Source organism: Bufo gargarizans, chromosome 9 (genome assembly GCF_014858855.1).
Source record: "Bufo gargarizans isolate SCDJY-AF-19 chromosome 9, ASM1485885v1, whole genome shotgun sequence".
NCBI lineage: Eukaryota > Metazoa > Chordata > Amphibia > Anura > Bufonidae > Bufo > Bufo gargarizans.
Window position 1 is genome coordinate 109274521 of NC_058088.1, and position 21265 is coordinate 109295785.

Below are 21265 nucleotides of genomic sequence, written 5' to 3' on the forward strand. Positions count from 1 at the left end.
GGCTGGAACAGCCTGTTGGAGAAGGCTGCCGCTAGTGTGAAACTAGCCTTAGTCTATGTATAATTTTTCTTTTGGTGGCGCATGAGAGTTAAAGAGTATTTCTGCGACTTAAACCTTTCGATGCCAGGGGTGTTAGGACATTTTCTCTCCTCTGTGCAGCCTTTCAGCATGTCCCCCATGCTGTCTGATATCATAACAGGCTGAAGGGGGGGGTTAATGGATAATCTTGAGATGCGAACTAGATATTGTTTTAAAACTGACAATCTAAGAGTTAAAACAAGACCAATATTGTAGCAATAGCCAATAGGTAGATTAAAAGTTACAGCCCTTAGAAATTCAGTTGGGATTAAGAGCTTGCAGGTCAACCACCAGGGGACCATAAATATGGGGGGACATAGAGGAGACTACTGCAATATTTCGAACGCTCCATTTTTAGTGGCTCAGTAATAGGCATCACAGCAATGGCTTCTCATCTCTATCATACTCTGTGATAAAGTGTGAGGACCCAACGACCTAAGGCCATAGTTGCTTTGTAATATTCTTACACTGCTTTCTCTGCAGCTGCCATGCCGTCTCTACTTCATGTGCGGTCTGACAAGTGATTTATAAAGTGGCAGTACTACAGTATGGTCTCCACTCGTGCATCTATGCCCCTTTTGATGCAACCCATTATATTATTGGCCTTGGCAGCAGCTGCCTGACACTGGTTCTACAGCTTAGTTTGCTGTTCACTAAAATTCCTAGGTCCTTTTCCATGTCAGTGTAAGGCCTCATGCACACGACCGTTGTTGTGTTCCGTTCCGCAAAATGGGGTTCTGTTGTTCCGTGATCCGTTTTTGTTTCCGTGTGTCTTCCTTTATTTTTGGAGGATCACCAGACATGAAGGAAAGTAAAAAAAAGTCTAAGTCAAGTTTGCCATGCAAATGATAGGAAAAAAACGGACGCGGATGACGATCTTATGTGCCTCCACGTTTTTTCATGGACCCATTGACTTGAATGGGTCCGCGAACCGTTTTCTGTGAAAAAAAAAATAAGACAGGTTATATTTTTTTTGACAGACTGGAACCACTGATCACGGACGACAAACGGTGCATTAGCCAAGTTTTCAACTGACCCATTGAAAGTCATGAAAAATGGAACAACGGACACGGAATGAAACAACGGTCGCGTGCATGAGGCCTTACCCAGTGTTTTACCATTTAGTATGTACAGATGACTTGCATTAATCCTTCCCATGTGCATTACTTTACATTTGTCAGTGTTAAACCTCATCTGCCACTTCTCTGCTCAAGCCTCCAGTCTATCCAGATCCCTCTGTAGTAGTATACTGTCCTCTTCCGTGTCAATTAGTTTACACAGTTAAATGTCTGCAAAAATTTTTATTTTACTGTGCAAGCCTTCTACAATATATTATTGCAGATATAAATATATTGGAGAATAGGGCCCAATACTGACCCCTGAGGTACACCACTAGTGACAGTGACCCAATCTGAGTGTGTACCGTTATTAACCACCCTCTTTTTTCTATCCCTCAGCCAGTTACTTACCCACATACAGATGTTTTCTCCCAGTCCGAGCATTCTCATTTTATATACTGACCTTTTATGTGGCACAGTGTCAAATGCTTTGGACAAGTCAAGATTTATGACATCTGTTGACTTATCCCAATCAAGTCTAGACTCCTCCCCATACCTCCTTATAGAAACAGATAAGGCTATTTTCACACCTGCGTTAGGTGCGGATCCGTCTGGTATCTGCACAGACGGATCCGCACCTATAATGCAAACTATTGTATCCGTTTAGAACGGATCCGTTTGCATTATGAAGAACAAAGTCAAAATGGTGCAATTGAAAACGGATCCGTCCCCCATTAACTTTCATTGTAAGTCAGGACGGATCAGTTTTCAATTGCACCATATTGTGTCAGTGAAAACGGATCCGCTCCCATTGACTTACATTGTAAGTCAGAATGGATCCGTTTGTCTCCGCATCGCCAGACGGACACCAAAACGCTGTCCACATCCAGAGTAGAATGGAGGTGGAACGGAGCCAAACTGATGCATTCTGAACTGATCCTTTTCCATTCAGAATGCATTGGGGCTGAAATGATCCATTTTGAACCGTTTGTAAGATCCCTGAAACGGATCTCACAAACGGAATTCAAAACGCCAGTGTGAAAGTAGCTTTAGTTTGACAGGACAGACCTAGATATTTCTCTCACCCAGCATGGGTATATGTAAAATGACACCCCAAAACACATTCCCCAACTTCTCCTGAGTACGGCGATACCAGATGTGTGACACTTTTTTGCAGCCTAGGTGGGCAAAGGGGCCCACATTCCAAAGTGCACCTTTCGGATTTCACCGGTCATTTTTTTTTTACAGATTTTGATTGCAAACTACTTCTCACACATATGGGCCCCTAAATTGCCAGGGCAGTATAACTATGCCACAAGTGACCCCATTTTGGAAAGAAGACACCCCAAGGTATTCCGTGAGGGGCATGGCGAGTTCCTAGAATTTTTTATCGCAAGTTAGTGGAATATGAGACTTTGTAAGAAAAAAAAAAAATCATCATTTTCCGCTAACTTGTGACAAAAAATAAAAAAGTTCTATGAACTCACTATGCCCATCAGCGTCTACCTTAGGGTGTCTACTTTCCGAAATGGGGTCATTTGTGGGGGGTTTTTACTGTCTGGGCATTGTAGAACCTCAGGAAACATGACAGGTGCTCAGAAAGTCAGAGCTGTTTCAAAAAGCGGGAATTCACATTTTTGTACCATAGTTTGTAAACGCTATGACTTTTACCCAAACATTTTTTTGTAATCAAAGACATGTAGAACAATAAATTTAGCGAAAAATTTATATATGGATGTCGTTTTTTTTGCAAAATTTTATAGCTGAAAGTGAAAAATGTCATTTTTTGCAAAAAAATCTTTAAATTTCGATTAATAACAAAAAAAGTAAAAATGTCAGCAGCAATGAAATACCACCAAATGAAAGCTCTATTAGTGAGAAGAAAAGGAGGTAAAATTCATTTGGGTGGTAAGTTGCATGACCGAGCAATAAACAGTGAAAGTAGTGTAGTGCAGAAGTGTAAAAAGTGGCCTGGTCATTAAGGGGGTTTCAGCTAGCGGGGTTGAAGTGGTTAATCAACTTTGAACGATGCAATCCCTTCTTTTGTTAGCTTGGTGACGACTTTTCTGTGATGCTCGACTACCCTCAACAAGAATTGTTTTTGTTGTTCGTCCCTGACCGATTCGTTAAACTTTTTTATCAGAGCAATTCCTCTTTCTGCGGTATCATTGACCACCTTAAAGGGAACCTGTCACCAGGATTTTGGGTATAGAGCTGAGGACATGGGTTGCTAGATGGCCGCTAGCACATCCGCAATACCCAGTCCCCATAGCTCTGTGTGCTTTTATTGTGTATATAAACCGATTTGATACATATGCAAATTAACCTGAGAGGAGTCAGAGCTTGAAAATATGACTCTTCTCTGGTCACACAAGTAAGATATGACTCTTATGTTAATTTGCATATGTATTAAATCTTTTTTTTTTTTACACAATAAAAGCACACAGAGCTATGGGGACTGGGTATTGTGGATGTGCTAGCGGCCATCTAGCAACCCATGTCCTCAGCTCTATACCCAAAATCCCGGTGACAGGTTCCCTTTAAGAGCATTCACATGGCTTCTTAGAGAATCACCACAGTATTCTGTCACGTTGTGGATCCCAAACAATTCAAAGAATGTCTTTGTTTTATTAGTAACAAAATGGCTCAGGTCTTTTCTTTCAAAAACTAGGTTTTTACCATATTTTTCTTGACAGCCTGAGTAATAGGTTTGTCCAAAAAAGCCAATCCTACGTTTGTTTCTGACAGATACCAAAAGGTGTCTCTTAATATTATCCAATCTTCTTGAAATTTGGCATATATATCTTTTACATCACTGAGACTTGGGGCGTAAGCAAAGTCTGCAAAAATTTTACATTTTATTTTTTTCCATTACAAAATGAAACACCCTAACAGATCTCTTATGCTGATACAGCGTTATTCACTTATTTTTATTGAGTTTACCCACGACATTAATTCTCTTAGAATACAGTGGTGTATGCCATCTGGCTCTGGTGATTTGTCTATTTTAAGACACCGCTGTACTTCTTCCTGGGTCAGACAGGCAACATTTAATGGGGAATTTATTTTTACATTCAGCATTTCATCTGACAGCTTATTTTCCTCAGTGAATACAGTGGAGAAAACATATTTAATAAATTAGCTCTCTCTTTATCTCCCTCTACATCTCCTCCCTCAGTCTTTAATGGGTCAACACTTTCAGGTTTAAACTTTTTGCCATTTATTTGGCAATGAGCCCCTCTGTCTCCAGCTTGGCTGCCTTTATATGTCTTTTACATATTCTATTTTTTTTCCTTAGTTTTTAGTGCTTCTACACTACATTTCTGTTTTAGTAGTTTAACCCCTTCTCGACTGGCTCGCAAGCATCATAGCCGCTAGGTGCCTGCTGTTTTAAAACAGCAGACACAGGGGCCTAATTTCCGCCACTAACAGTAATGTTGATCGTGGACTTTTAACTCTTCAGATGCTGTGGTCAAACGTGACCACGGCAACTGGGCTAGCGTGTGCTTCCGGGTGTGCTCTGGCTCCCCTAGCGAGGACTGGGATGCAGTGTGCGACAGCCTCTGCCCTCTTGAAGAATAAGAGGTTGCCACACATTACTTCTTATGGAGCCACTGCTAATGCATTGGAGTCGAAGAGAGAAGTTGTTTTTAAAAATAAAATTAAAAAAATATATCAAATCCCCCCCTTTTCCCCAAAATGAAAATAAAAATATATAAACAATAAAAAAATACCCACCATGGGCATTGACACGTGCAAAAATGCCCGCACTATTAAAATATAAAAATATTTATCCCATATGGCAAAACGAGGAAAAAAATCTAAATGGCGATTCATCGTCTTTTGGTCGCTTCACATTACATAAAAAAATTCAATAAAACGTGATTAAAAATGTCATACATGAAATGTATCAGTGAAAAGTACAGATCGCTCTGCAAAAAAGGAGCCCTTACACAGCTCCATACACATAACTACAAAAAATTATAGGGGTCAGAATATAGCAAAATTTTTTGAAGGTTTTTATTTCTTTCAGTAGAAAAAAAATAATAATATTGAAGAAAAACTATACGTATGTGGTACCCTCAATCATACTGACCTGGAAAATGAAGTCAGTTTTAGCATATAGGGAATGACTTCTTTTTGTTATTTATTGACCCCTTTAGGGCTCTTTCACACTTGCGTTCTTTTCTTCCGGCATAGAGTTCCGTCGTCGGGGCTCTATGCCGGAAGAATCCTGATCAGTTTTATCCTAATGCATTCTGAATGGAGTGAAATCCGTTCAGGATGCATCAGGATGTCTTCAGTTCCGGAACGGAACGTTTTTTGGCCGGAGAAAATACTGCAGCATGCTGCGCTTTTTGCTCCTGCCAAAAATCCGGAACACTTGCCGCAAGGCCGGATTCGGAATTAATGCCCATTGAAAGGCATTGATCCAGATCCGGCCTTAAGCTAAACGTCGTTTTGGCGCATTGCCGGATCCGACGTTTAGCTTTTTCTGCATGGTTACCATGGCTGCCGGGACGCTAAAGTCCTGACAGCCATGGTAAAGTGTAGTGGGGAGCGGGGGAGCAGCATACTTACCATCCGTGCGGCTCCCGGGGCGCTCCAGAGTGACGTCAGGGCGCCCCACGCGCATTGATGACGTGATCACATGGCACGTCATCCATGCGCATGGGGCGCTCTGACGTCACTCTGGAGCCCCCCAGGAGCCGCACGGACTGTAAGTATACCGCTCCCCCGCTCCTACTATGGCAACCAGGACTTTAATAGCGTCCTGGGTGCCATATTAACACTGAACGCATTTTAAAGACGGATCCGTCTTCAAATGCTTTCAGTACACTTGCGTTTTTCCGGATCCGGCGTGTAATTCCGGCAAGTGGAGTACACGCCGGATCCGGACAACGCAAGTGTGAAAGAGGCCTTACATTTCTATTTATCCAAATTGGGTTTTTTTCTTGTACCTTTCCCGATGAGAATTTAGGATGTTTTTAAAATGATCCCATTTTGTAGCTGCATTTTTTAGATTATTATTAGTGAAACTAATAGCCTGTGTAAGCTGGTCAAATTTTGCTCTTTGAAAGTTCTGCGTTTTTATGCTTCCCTGAAAAAACAAAGCAGTCTTTTGAACAACAATTAGAAGCTTATTATATTATAGTCACTATTTTCCAGTATGGCTGTCCCTCTAGTCGGGTCCTGAACCAGTTGGGAAAGGTAATGGTCTTTGGTTATTGCCAAGAACCTGTTTCCTATATGAGATGTACAGGTTCCAGTCTCCCCTAATAAGGGCCTCTCATGATTTGCTGCCTCGTCCATTTCCCTTAGGCCTCGTGCACACAGCAATTGTCTGGCCTTGCCTGTATTGTGGTCATTAAAAAGGATTCACTTGAATGGGTCCGCAATCTGGAAGGTCTGGTGCAGAACGGAGGCACGGAACCCCACGGAAGTACCACAGAGTGCTTCCGTGGGGTTTCTGTCCGTGCCTCCACACTGCAAAAGAGTAGTGCATCCACGGACCCATTCAAGTTGAATGGTCTGGACCGCAAATTGCGTTCCCCAATGCACGGAATGGCCGATCAACGGCCGTGTGCCAGGGGCCTTAGTAGTAGATTTTCTGTGGACTGAGTTATATTAGGTGACTTACAGCAAACTCCTATCAGAATTTTATTATTGTTTTTCCTGCCATGTATTTCTATCCACAGGGACTCCACAGTAAAATGCCAGTAAAATTACAATCCAATGCTATACAGTCAAAACAGAGGATTTTTAAACTCTAACCCCTCCCACAGAAATACTGAATTAATTTATGAAATAAAGATAATTGCTATCACTTTGTTAAACATCTGAAATAATAAAATATAATGTTATAGGTTATTCATCTTTCATTGTACTGTAAATGTTAATGTAAAGGTACTAAAACATGAAGAACAATGGCGAAATTGTGCTTTTCCCTATTCCACCCCACAAATAATTTTTTTACTGGTTCCACAAAAAATATGAAAAAACTCACAGGATATGTTCAACTTTGTATTCTTTGAACGAAGCAGCAGAAGCGCTCAGTGCAGAACTGAATGAGCGATGTATGGACTCCTTACTCCGCTACCTCTACAACTACACAAGTACAGTCAGAACCAAAGGGAACTTCACCACTACAGATTCAAATTTCCTTGCTATAATGATTCAGAGAAAGCCAAAAACCAAAAATGATTTATCCTCATGTAAGAAGAAAACCACGCCAATCAAAACAAATCCCAGATCAATGTCACCTACCAAAGCAATCTAATACAGATAACTAGCGACATTAGATTAGAAATTATCCAAACCCTCTCTAGTTTGCAAAGCGTGATGATGGAGACCAGCAATTAATCAATACATGAGAACAATCAGGCTGAAGAAAAGGGTCAACTCCAGAAAATGATGTAAAGTAGATCTTGACTGTAAAATACAATAAAAAGAAGCCATGAGGCAAATATCGAGTGACAAGGAGCAGGAAGGCTCCAGACATTTCATTTCCAGTCTCAGGACCTCGGTATTCAGTACAGTCTGACATTATCCCAAAGACCTTTAAATGGAAGTCTCAGAGGGAACAATAACCTATCACACTGCAGTTTACAGCAAACCTGCGGGACCTGCAATTTCCAACAGTTTGCTCGTGTGTCTGAAGCAATGATGCCTGATACATGTGCAATACATGAAGCCTAACCTTCATCTGCACATGTCCTCATGAAAGAATAGCATCCATCATGTTAACAGATTCTATGTCAATTTTAACATGGACGGTAGAGACAACTACCTGGAAACATCTGCGATTGGATATGCTTAAAAGGGTTCTCCGGGTAGTAAGAAAATGAAAATACTTAAATATTACTTTATTATAAATATATTCCCAAATACTTTTCATTAGCTATAGTGGCTTGTTTGGTCTGGGGAGCAATCATTAGGAGAAATAAAATGGCTGCAATGCTATTAGTACACACATAACCTGTCCTAATCACACAGCAGGACAAGCTACGTTACAACACTGAGCTAAAGAGCCTCCTTATCCTCCTCTCTACTCTACTTGTTAGGGATTATGATCCAGAATACAGCTGATAAAATGAATCCCTGTAGGAATGGAGATTATGAGCAGACATGAGGTACATAGAATAGGGTGGGGTAATAAGCATCAGCACTTGTATGCAGTCTCCATTACCTCAGTCTGTCCTCTCCGTCCTCCCTGTGATTCAGGTCTCCTCATGATCTCCATTCCTACAGATATTCAGCTGAAGATCATATCAGCTGGATTCAGGATCATAATCCCTGACAAGCAGAGCAGAGAGGAGGATGAGGCAGCTCTTTAGCTGTCCTGCTGTGCGATTAGGACAGGTTTTGTGTGTACTAATAGAACGGCTGCCATTTTATTTCCCCTAATGATTACTCCCCAGACAAAACAAGACATTCTAACTAATGAAAGGTATTTGGAAATATATTTAGAACAAAGCAATATTTAAGTATTTTAATTTTTTTAACTCCCGGAGAACCCCTTTAAAGAGCATTTCCATCTACAATTAAATGACAGCCCTAATCTCTTCTCATCTGCCATGTTGTTAGAAATTCTAATCAGGCATTTCTTAGTTATAGCCGTTTCTGGGTAAAAAACAGTGTGGCTGCCAACATAGTTCCCATAGCACTCGCCATCCAGCCTTCTCAAAGTAGACTGGTAAAGAGGTCTAATTTTCCAGCTACACATCCCCGCCTCATAGCACTGCAAAGCTAGCCATATCTGCCCTCCAGAAGTCCAGGAAAGCTAGGCGACAAGCCCAATGCCAGCTGGAATGGTGTACATTATCAGGAGATGATACAGAGAAGCAGACTTAAGTGGCTTCAGCGACTTAACAGAAGAGGACTCGGGGTCTTTTACTTTTTAATTAAAGTGTGCATGAGTTTTCACCAAAACGGAAAAACTATGCTTAATTGTCAAACAATTCTGTGCCAAAAGAGCCTCAACGTACTGCAGCCAGATACATTTTTCCTGACCTTGTCTCCCCATTTCTCTTGCAAGGCTACTTTTGTTGTCTCCACTGAAGGGTGTGTCCCTTAGACGTCAGTCTGACAGTTCTGTACTGAGAACACTTCCATTTCCACGCTTCCCTACATGCACTGCATGCTAAACAGAAGGATGATTTTGGATACTTGCGGGCACAATAACGACCAGCATCTAAAACGCTGGTCTTCATAAAGGCCCTGTGCTGACGGTGGATCCTTGGCTGTGATATACTCCTGCTCCACATAGCGGACAGGGAAATAAATTTCACTAATTCGTGGATCTGTGCAGGCCTCTCCATAACTTCGGTGGATCCAGCGGCAGTTCTAAATGTCAGACAGCTTCCGAGCGGTCTTACATTTAGACCATTTTCTACGCTGTCGGCCCATCCCTTTTCCCGTCCACAATTTTAGACCGTATTTTGGTATAGTAAATGACCCCCTTAGTTCTGTGTTATGTCTGGACTGCATGGCAGTAAGAGGCAGGACACAGAGCCAAGCAACTGGAAAAGCTCATTCACTTACACAGAATGCTGCATATCTGGCTGATAGGAGAGGCTAGCTGCCTGTGAGCAGATAGACTCCCCTCCCCTTCTGTAATCAGTCTCTCTGTCTTTGTATTAGGGTATGTTCAGAGGGGGGATTTTGTCTGCGACAAAATCCTCTTCATTTTCCACGGCAGAAATGGGTGTGATGTGCTGCAGGTTCTGTGGACCAGCTCTAGTATGGAGCTAGACTGTGACCAGGCTCCTGCTGCGGCTTTCTTAGGGGTCTGTGCGGCAACCGTGCCAAAAATGGACCTGTACATCTTGAAAACCACATGGCAGAAATTCTAGGCCGTATGAACTGCGGCAGGCCTCTGCATGAAAGCAACGGGAGCTGGTTTAAGTGCAGATGTGGTCCGGCTTTCATCACCAAATTAAATATATTTCCCGTTCTGACTTGTATGACTTAAAGATTACTTTAGGCTCTGTTTACAGTTTCGAAAAAATAAAAGTTTTTCTGGGGGAAAAAATAAATAAATGCTGGAACCGTATTATTACAGACACAAACTACACCTGACAGTCCCCCACTGACTTGTAACGGGTCCGTCGGCTTTCAGGCATTGCGACGGGAAGAATAGTGCAGCATGCTGTGTTATTTTCCTGTCAAATATGAAGGAATTTCCGACAGAGGCTCCTAATAGCCTTAGCAGGACATCACTTTCCCTCCACCAGAAGGCCTTCATTACCAGGCTATTGAACGTTAGAAGATAATCCATCTCTAGGGGAAGTAAAGGCTGTCTGCTACGCAGAGTATGCTTCTATGGCACAACCCCCATGTTCTTCCCTAAGCACTTTTTATAGGTTTGAAAAACACAGAAAAGATGTAACTTCAACGAAGGACCAAACACGAGCCTCACAGGTATCCGTTGTCCCTTGTGAACAAATAATGCAGAAGATTACATGGTTTCCAGTACTGAAAAAATAATGCGTCACTGAAATGGTTAAAAATCATATGACCCACCAGGGTCACATCCTCCCCCAAGCCAACACTTATTCCAGCCTCCCAGAGGACATGATTAATGGCTTTCTGGATAAAGGCCACAGGCCTGCTTACCTTTGCACCTGCTAAAAGCCCAAGGGAAATGGCAACTCTTGCTCGTAAATCAGGCCGGTCTTTGGGCCACACATAGGTAAACATAGCTTTCAAGATTTTCTTGGAATCCACTTCCTTTAGCTGATGGGGAAAAAAAGAAAGCACATTATGACCTGCTACACAATACACATTCTCCAATCCTACACCGTCCCCTATAGAGAAACATTAGAGGGAACTTTTCAAAGTTGAGAATGGTATCTGAGTGTTATAAATGAATCTTGTCCCACAAAACAATATAACTTACATTTTATTCATTTCCATTCCTGCTCATTCTGGTCTTTGGAAAAAAAAATCCCCTTTAAAGGGAACTTCTGGTTTCAGGATATTGATGGCCTATCCTCAGGAGAGGTCATCAACATCAGATCAGTGAAGGTCTGACTCTGGACAGATTGTGCACATTGAGGAGTCTCCCTACACTCGGCAGCTTTGTCCCGTGAACACGACTGCAATTTCCTGTACTGCCACTACAAAATAGAAAGTGCACGTACAGGCAGCCCCATGTAAACAATTAAGTGGCCTCAACACATACACGAGTGCTACAGTGCCTTCGAATATCTGATCAGCGTGGTTGTGAGCGTCAGGCCTCCACCGATCTGATATTGATTGCCATAACCAGAAAACCCCTTTAGATAAATTATGCACATCCTACTGTTAACTAATTAAAAATCCTCACAGCGCACATGCACAGGATACCGTCTGTAAGCAATCAGGTCATCAATATGCCCATCTCCAGATCGGCTTGTCAGATGGGGACATTCAATGTGCAAAAGGGAATTCTAAACTGAACAACCCCTGTAAAGGGATTCTCTTTGATTTACATAATGATGTAGCCTCCAGTCATAATATCTATTACAATGTTAAAAAAAAAAAAAAAAAAACACACAAACACAGTTTTATTTTTATTATATTAGAAACTATAATGGCAAACCCTATGCTATTGTCTACGCCAAGAAAAAGTTTTGCCTGACATCTGGCACCCAATCGTAGGATTAAGGAGCCCACATCAGGTTTCTGCCATCTGTATACGTTGGGGGAAAAAGGGATACAAAAAGTATAGCACACCATGCTTTTCCATCCTGCAAATGGAAACTTGTGTACGTTTTTTTATTTTTTACAATGGAACTCTATGGCAGGGATGGCCAACCTGAGGCGCTCCAGCTGTTGCAAAACTACAACTACCAGCATGCCCAGACTACCTACAGCTATTCGTCTACAGCAGGGCATGGTGGGAGTTTTACAACAGCTGGAGAGCCGCAGGTTGGCCAAGCCTGCTCTATGGTGACGGATGCCACTGTATAGCATCTGACAGAGGCGTCCGTTAACTTATACATTTTTGTATATGTTAAACAGATGTGAACCCAGCCTACATGACAAGTGTTAACACATGGTATATGTTGGTCCCACAGGGGAAAAACAAAAACAAAAACTACTGCTGTACTTTAGGTATACTTTAGGCAAAAAATAAAATTAAAATAAAAACTATACAAAAAATAAGGGATGCGCAGGGGGTCTTAGTATATTAAATAAGGTGTTTAGTAAATGACTTTAGTACAACAACTAAATATGTACAATATACCCATTCATTAGCGGTAATTACTGCCCAGGAAGATGAAGGACGGTAACAACAGAGAATGTGTCACTTTCTGAGTCATATGCTCGGCTGCACCAGCCTTTGTTCCGGCACTGCAGGCTAGATCTACACGGTAGACTCTCAGATCTCTACAGATATTTTATATTGTAGCCTTCACAGGCCACAGTGTCGCCATCATAGGTTCCATTACTATGCCAGAGTTTCAGGTTGCTCTGCCACAGCTGCCAATGTGACCATGCCCAAGCAACACCAGCCTTCCGGCATAGCCTGCTGTGTACCTGGCTTCATTTCCAGGACTAATGATTGGTGATGAAGAGGCACTCCCGTCTTCATAAATAATGTGCCACATCCACTGGAATACTTTCAGTGCCGGCTGCAGCGATCTTCCAGCTATGAACGGGAGAATTGTTCTAGCTTGCTTAATTGCGCGTAAAATGTCACCACTTCATTTAACCGTGCTGGCTCTGAAGTTGTGTAATCATCCATTATGAGTCCATTAAGCTATAGAGCACAAGACTATATTTAAAGGCTAAACATGGATTGCAGAGGTTCCTAAAAGAGCTCTTTAAAACATACAACCAATTGAAAGGAAAACCCCCAACTATGGAGTCAGGAAAAGGCGATACTGATGTATAAACGAGAAGATACTTGAAATGCCACCTAGAGAATCTGTCATTGCTATGAAAGCATTCAGTGGATGTCCTGTATGTCTACTACTGTGGTCAACACCACTTAGGTGTGCCAAATGATACAAAAATGATAACTACGCCAGGACAACATTTGGAGAACCTTTGGACACAGTGATTAATTAGACGTTAGACTCATCTTTCTCCACCTTGTCAGTGCTCACATAACTTCAATTAGTCTATGAATGGTGGGTCTGATGCCTACAACGGGCAGTTAGATTCCCCGTTCCTTGACAAGAAAGCTGTCTGAACAGATCAGAAATGCTATTATCACCACGCACAGACAGGCCACAGGGTACCAGACTATCTACAAATACCTTGGCAGCCCTATTTCAACTGCTGAAAATGTCATCTGGAAATTTCCTGCTCAAAGAACAGTCAGGGACGAGAGGAAACTGATGGCAGAATCCTGGGTAAGCTGAGCTGGAGACAATAAGAGTCATGGCTTTGACCCGAGACGCACTGAAGGGCTCTATTCATACTGTCAGGGTTTGGTCAGCGATTTCCATTAGCAACTGTGAGCCAAAACCAGGAGCAGGTCTAAGAGGAGGTAAAAATCTATTCATTTAACCTGTTGTACTCCTGGTATTGACCACTGACCCTAGACTAAGAATTTGTACCCAGAAACTCATTAGGCACCCGACCTATACAGGAAGCACTGCAATTAGCTCTTGTTAACCCCTTCCTCCTCTTCTTAGAAAATAGTCCCTCACATCTAGCCCCATAGATACATATGGTAGTGCTTCCAGAATTTCCTTCTCCACTGAGCAGGACAGTCCACCTGTGAATGCCACAAAATGTGGACCATAAGGATAAACAGCAGGGGGCAATATCAGAGGAAAATGTGATTTATCTAAGATAAAAAACAAAATAATATATTTACTCTATGGATATAACATTATTACGTTATTGTCTATTTGCCTATTAAATGCTTAGTAATAATTTTTGGGGCCTAAAAAACTTTTGGAGGCTGTGAATATTGCCAAAGGTTATACAAAGAAGTATTAGGGAAGGAAAACCTTTACGCTGGGGATCAACAGCAAATTGCAGACAAGTCACACAAATGATTTTGGTCCCGCAACTTTTCAAAAACGTACGGTTGCTTAGCGCATGTTGTAGTGGAGACCCTGCCTTAAAGGAGTTGTCCCATCTGGGACCCATTGCTAGGATATGCCATTAATGTCAGATAGGAGCAGGTCCCATGCCTAGGACCTGCAACTATCTCCAGAACTAGACCCTTGAAGTGAACAGGGAGCGGCTGCATATGTGGGGCCACCCTTCGTTCACCGATATGGGAGTTCTGGAAATAGCAGAGTGCTGGCTCAGCTATGTATGTCAGTCCCATATTGGTGATTAGAGAGATGGCTGTGGTTGCACGGTGCGCTCTCCATTCACCGCTATGGGACTTCCAAAAATAGAGCTGGCTATTCCACAGCAATGAATGGAGAGCATGCCACACATGCACGGTGCGCTCTCCTTCACTTCAGGGCTGCTGTTCTCCAGATAGGTGCAGGTCAAAGAGGGGGGACCTGCTTCTGTCTGATATTAATAGCATATCCTAGACAAATGTCATCAATATCCCAAATGGGCCAACCCCTTTAAATCCTGTTCACGTCAAGTAGTATGTTTTATTCTTTGAAATGGCTGCGCGCATGTTGAAAAAGCAAGTTTTTGGTATAATGCTCTTGGATATGCTATTGGCAATTTTCCATGTATTTTGGAAGATCCTGCCTCAGATATACAAAACAATACAAGGGCATGAAAAATGTTGAACGAGACTCGTGCCCTGCGTTCCTGGGAAGCAGCTATTGGAGAAATCTGCCAGCATTGTGAAAGATGATCCAGCATCAGAGGTCAAATGCTTCTCCTGTCCTTCAGGGATATACAGCAAGACAGATGAGGATTTATACGCTTATTATGGACAAGGTTTCATCTTTTGGGAACTTTCTTTAAAGGCATTCTGAGAAGTATAGTTTCAGTATAAATCAATACAGCGAGCAGCCTGCCACATACCTGCATAAAAAGCACGAGACACCGTCCTGAGCAGTCAGGGGAAGCGTCTGCACAAAACAGTCACCGTTTGAGGATGCTAAAAAGTAGTATTTTGCACAATAAAAAAGGGCGATGTACATGATGGGAATGTTTAATTGCAATAAAAATATTAACATGTCCTAATGTTTAAAAAAACAAACAAAAAAAACCATCAAATTGTAAAGGTTTATTCCATTCCATTTGGACCCCCCCCAACAAGTCTGTTAAACTCAGCTAAGTGTCCATGTGCTTTCAATAAGAAGAAAGAAGTAACCTACCGACAGACAGGTCTGGCAGTGGCTTATCTCCCTTGAGAACATCCAACATGCCCAAGCCTTCCTTCTTTTCTCCTGACACCTGATGGTCAACTGAAGTTCACCTAATGTGTACAGTCAGCTTAAAGGGGTTGTCCACTCCTTGACTTGTGATGGCCTATCCTCAGGGTAGGTCATCAATATTTGATCGCCGGAGGACAGTCACCCTGCACCTCTGCCGATCAGCTGTTTCAGAGTAGCTCCGGCGGCGGACGCTAACGCTGGAACTACATAGCTTTGTCTAATGTGCATTGGATGGAGCTGGTGACCGCAGTGTTGCTCCCATTCACTTAAGGAGGAAGTGCGGTAGTAAACAGTTACATCCACTGCACATAGGACAGGGCTGTGTACTTCCAGGGCCAGAGCTACTATGAAACAACTGATCAGAGGGGATGCAGGGTGTCAGACCCTCGCGGATTGATACTGATGTTTATCCTGATAATGGGCCATCAATAGTAAAAGAATGGAAAACCCCCTTAAAGGGGTCTTGTCACCTCCGCTGACATGTCTGTTTTAGTAACTACTTGCATTCCTAAGGATATTTTCACATCTGCATTTTCCTTTCAGGTTTTGAGATCTGGCAGAGAATCTCAAAACCGGAGGAAAACGCTTCAGTTCGATTTAATACAACAGGCTGCATCCGTTCCGTTCGGCTGCGGTTGTATTAAATTGAAAATGAACAAACTGAATCCTGTCTGAAAAAAAACGGATCCGGCACCATTGACTTACATTGTTTTTAGTGCGGATTGGCTTGTTCAGTTTTGCAAACCGGACACAAAACCACAATTTGCAGCAGTTTTGTGTCCTGTCACAAAAAAGCAATAAACCGGAACGGTATTTATTCTGATGTATTCCATTTCAGTTTGTTCAGTTTTGACCCACTGACAATGAATGAGGACAAATCTAAAGCGTTTTCCTCCGGTTTTGAGATCCTCTGTCGGATCTCAAAACGTGAAAGAAAAACGCAGATGTGAAACTAGCCTAAAGCAATAACTATTCACTTCCAACAATTACTGTAACAATTTAGTAACTACTTGCGTTCCTAGTAACATAGTACATAAGGCCGAAAAAAGACATTTGTCCATCCAGTTCGGCCTGTCATCCTGCAAGTTGATCCGGAGGGGGGGGGGGGGGGGGGGGGGGGGAAACTGAAGCCAATTTTACCCACTTTAGGGGAATAAAAAATTCCTTCCTGACTCCAATCAGGCAATCAGAATAAATCCCTGGATCAACGACCCCTCTCTAGTAGCCATATCCTGTAATATTATTACACTCCAGAAATACATCCAGGCCCCTCTTGAACTCACCATCACCACCTCCTCAGGCAGAGAGTTCCATAGTCTCACTGCTCTTACTGTAAAGAATCCTCTTCTATGTTTGTGTACAAACCTTCTTTCCTCCAGATGCAGAGGATGTCCCCTCGTCACAGTCACAGATGATAAACAGATGATGGGAGAGACCTCTGTACTGTCCCCTGATATATTTATACATAGTAATTAGATCTCCCCTCAGTCGTCTTTTTTCTCCAGTGAATAACCCTAATTTTGATCATCTTTCAGGGTACTGTAGTTGCCCCATTCCAGTTATTACTTTAGTTGCCCTCCTCTGGACCCTCTCCAGCTCTGCTATGTCTGCCTTGTTTACAGGAGCCCAGAACTGTACACAGTACTCCATGTGTGGTCTGACTAATGATTTGTAAAGTGGTAGGACTATGTTCTCATCACGGGCATCTATGCCCCTTTTGATGCAACCCATTATCTTATTGGCCTTGGCAGCAGCTGCCTGACACTGGTTTCTACAGCTTAGTTTGCCGTTTATTAAAATTCCTAGATCCTTTTCCATGTCAAGATCCTTTTCCTAAAGCATTAACGATTATGAAGAGCCATTCCCCTCTTATTCCTTGACATTTATCAAAGTATTGCCGTCAATCTGGGACAAAGGTCCATATGGGTGTTACCAGTTGGGGTCTGTATATGGCTGCAGCCATCAATTATTTTAGTAATCAAGTATTCTACCAATGAATCCAACGACTAATCAAATACTCCAATAAGAAAAAACTAATTAAAAGAACGTTTTCTATAAAAACTCAACAGCCCCCCAGCCATCAGTCTCCCCCCCCATGCCATTAATCCTCAGCACCATCAGTTCCCCCCAGTGTCATCAGTTCCTTCTCCAATGCTACCAGCTACCCTCAGTGCGTGAACTCCCCCATGCCATCAGCTCTCCTCACTGCCATCAGCTCCCCTCACTGCCATGAACTCCCCCATGCCATCAGTGCTGCAGAATCAGTGAAATCAATTACTTAGCTTTCCTGCTAGGGGCGCCACCGACACTTCACTGCTCTTCCATACTTCACCTGATGCATTGGGACCTGACGTCACACAGCATCTGGTCATAGTGACTGACGTGCATTATATCCTGACGATGTCTGTAAGTCAGGATACAATGCAGCATGGTGCCAGACAGCGGAAGACCATGGAGCGGTAAGTAATGGTACTAACGAATCCTCGATGCAAAAAATTTGCATCAAGGACTTTTTTGTGTAGAGTTACTCGATTGAGAGTATAGTGGTATACAGCGGCTCACCCACCTATTCCCCAAGGACCCGGTGCTCATTCCACGGATTCACCCAAATCCAATTGAGAAAATGCAAAAAGAAACAATGGTTGGAGGGCACTCAATTACCTGACAACATCAGACAGGGTGTCAATAAACCTATTTAATACTCATAAAATAATCGCTGACATCCAATAATCGCAAAAAATATTCGCAAGAAAATACACATAAAATAATCGCATGCACAATTCACATCAACACTAAAAGCAATGTGTACACATATACTCGCATCGGGGTATGTTCGGTTAATATATTCGATCCTGTTAGAGAATCCGATTATAACTGCAATATCAATGTACGGTCCCTTTGTACGGTATTATTGCCGCCTATGATCGCCAACCATGGTATATAATAGAAGCGTGTTCAAGGTATAATATCAATGTACGTTCAATGCAATATCAATGGAATTATAATTGCTAGAGAATCTATTCGCTCCTGTATTCGATCAAGATATTCGTTATACCTGGCGATTGAACACACTTCTATTATATACCATGGTTGCTGATCATAGGCGGCAATAATACCGTACAAAGGGACCGTACATTGATATTGCAGTTATAATCGGATTCTCTAACAGGATCGAATATATTATGCGAACATACCCCGATGCGAGTATATGTGTACACATTGCTTTTAGTGTTGATGTTGATTATTTTATGTGTACTTTCATGCAAATATTTTATGTGAATATTTTTAGCGATTATTGGATGTTAGCGAGTTACTCAATTGATTCCAGTAATTATTTAAGCCCTAGGTGTCTCCCTTCACAGTCCGATTCTGGCAGCACTGAATGGACACTGTCAGACTCTTTAGGACCACACCCCCAAATAGACCTTCAAAGGGGTTATCCAATTTCACAAACAGCCCCCACATGTGCCTTGGCCTCACAGGTAATATACTTACCCCGCTCCTGGTCCCCGCACCGCCGCTGCTGCTTCTTCCTGTACATGGATGAAAACATCTGGTGTCGGTGAGGGGAGCAGCCAATGGCAGGCAGGGACGGGGACGAACCTCCCTGGCTTCGTGGGTGACGCTAGGGAGGCTCGTCCCCGTCTGCCATTGGCTGCTCCCACTGACACCGGAAACAGCAGCGCCGGTGTAGGGACCAGGAGCGGGGCAAGTATATTACCTGTGAGGGGCCCGGCACATGGGGGGGGGGGGGGGGGGGGGGGGGCGCGTTTGTGAAATTGGATAACCCCTTTAATGCAGACTACTAGCAATTCATTCATAAACTTCTATTAGGAATAACAGCAGAATGGAACAACATAGAATAGATTCTCCGGAAACCTCATGGGGAACGCAAGTAGTTACTAAACCAGACAAGACAGTAGTGGAGACAGCTCCTCGTTAAGGCTGTGTTCACATAGGCATTGTGGTATCCATTTTTAATTGAAAACCACAATGCTGTGCTGGATCCAGTGCTTTTTGCTGTATGTCAAGCGGATCCATTTTAGACAGTAAAAAATGTACACAAGCGTATGTCATTTTGTGGTTATCTTTTTTTTTTATGTATACATTTGATGGATGTGCATATGTTTCAAAATGTTTGGATCCTGTGTTTTAACAAAAAAGTTATATGTTTTTGTGCAATCTTTCTTTTTTTAAATAAATATTTGAAGTGTATCAAAGGAAATAGGAAGTACATGGGTAAAAATGGATAACATTAGTGGATGGGAACCTATCATCTTACGTTTACATGCTTCTCCCATTCACTGCAATGTGAAAAAAAAAAAAAAAAAAAAGTATACATTTCTATACTTTTTTTTTTTTTTTGCAGGACAGAATAGTGTGGCATGCTATGCTCTTCTGTCCTGGAAAAAAAAAAACAACATACAGAAAAGTGAACCGTGACAAACTATACTTTTGAACTGTGTTGCCCAATTGTAGTCTATGGGTACGTCAGACGTTTCTATATGTTTTTTTTTTTTCCAAACGTATCTGCTTGACGACGTACAGCAAAAACACGGTGTGAACAGCTCCTTACAGTGAAGTCCGTTGGGTCCTGCTGAGGTGTGTGTTGTTTTGATGGTAAAAATAGCATTGCATGCAGTGCAAAATGACTAAATCTGCGACAGAGGCTGCTAAAAGCACATCGGATGCAAATGAGAACACAGCCTAACAAATGTTACAGGGGTGTCAGGGTTTCAGTTTTACAGATACACATTTTTAGATGGAGCAACAGCCAAGATTTTTTATTTTTTTTTGCATAGCTCCTTTTGTTTAAATCTGCAGAATAAATATGTAGTACTACAATGCCAAGACAGGCACAAGCTGCCAACTATTTCCCAAGGTTGGGCAGCATTTTTGCACTTTCATGGCAAAACAAACAAAAAGCTGCGGTCCTCGAAGACACAGGAGGCAGAGAGACATACAAATTGCAGAGATAAAACACTAGCTGAAGAATTAAAAATACTAAAATGACAGCACAAAAATAAGGTATTTAAGCTTCTCCGTACCTGGTGGGAGAAAGAAAAAGCAGAAGAGCACAGTGACAGCTTTCCAGCCACAAATCCATCTTCTCATGGAAGGATAAAGAGCGAGGATATGCATAAATAGCTTTTTTGTATCACAGCACAGTCGGTAGCAGGTCTATGAGAAACACGAGGAGCTAGAAGTGGAAGGGATGCTGTGCGTGGATAAAAGAACCCTACGCAGAGAGAATGCGTGTAATTATATGTTGCTACCGGGTAGTCAGGCTAAGTCAAGACTGCGATTAGGAAGAGGGTGGAAAAGCACAGACAATATTAGGAAATAGGTGTTACAGTCTGTGTGGTGCAGGCTCGCTGTCTACCTAGACTATAGGACTCGCTCATGGACATGGTCTGGTTATTTGCTATCTCTACATCCTACTAGGTGGAAGGCGGACAATTAGAATCAGTATGCAGTCTTTACATGTTACATAGTCTTCAGGGAAATGCAGTGACCCCCCCAGCTCTAACTATGGGCATTGGAGATGGTAAACTGATCCGTGATGAGAACAGCAAGCCCTGATAATCCCAAATGGGGTCAAGGAAACGGACAATCTCCATGTATGTAAATAATGCATGCTGCACGTAGGCTACATTCACATCCCTGGTGAACGTCTCCAGCAGAGAACAGCCTGCTGGCGTCCACCGGATCCAACAGATCACCTCCGCATTCCTATTGACTATAACAAGATCCGTCCGTTTTCCGGTATAGATACCGGATTTCAGCTGAACAAGTACAGTGGTTTTTGCCTGGCCAACAGCCGGT

General features: G+C 42.4%; 1 protein-coding gene across 1 annotated transcript in view; it reads right to left on the reverse strand.

Annotated features, from left to right (window-relative positions):
• ABCB7 (ATP binding cassette subfamily B member 7) overlaps positions 1-21265 on the reverse strand; it is a 121703-nt gene that overhangs the window by 68511 nt on the left and 31927 nt on the right. The window contains exon 4 of the mRNA XM_044305168.1: positions 10755-10874. Coding sequence (XP_044161103.1) covers positions 10755-10874 — 120 coding nt within the window. The remainder of the gene's footprint in view (positions 1-10754; positions 10875-21265) is intronic.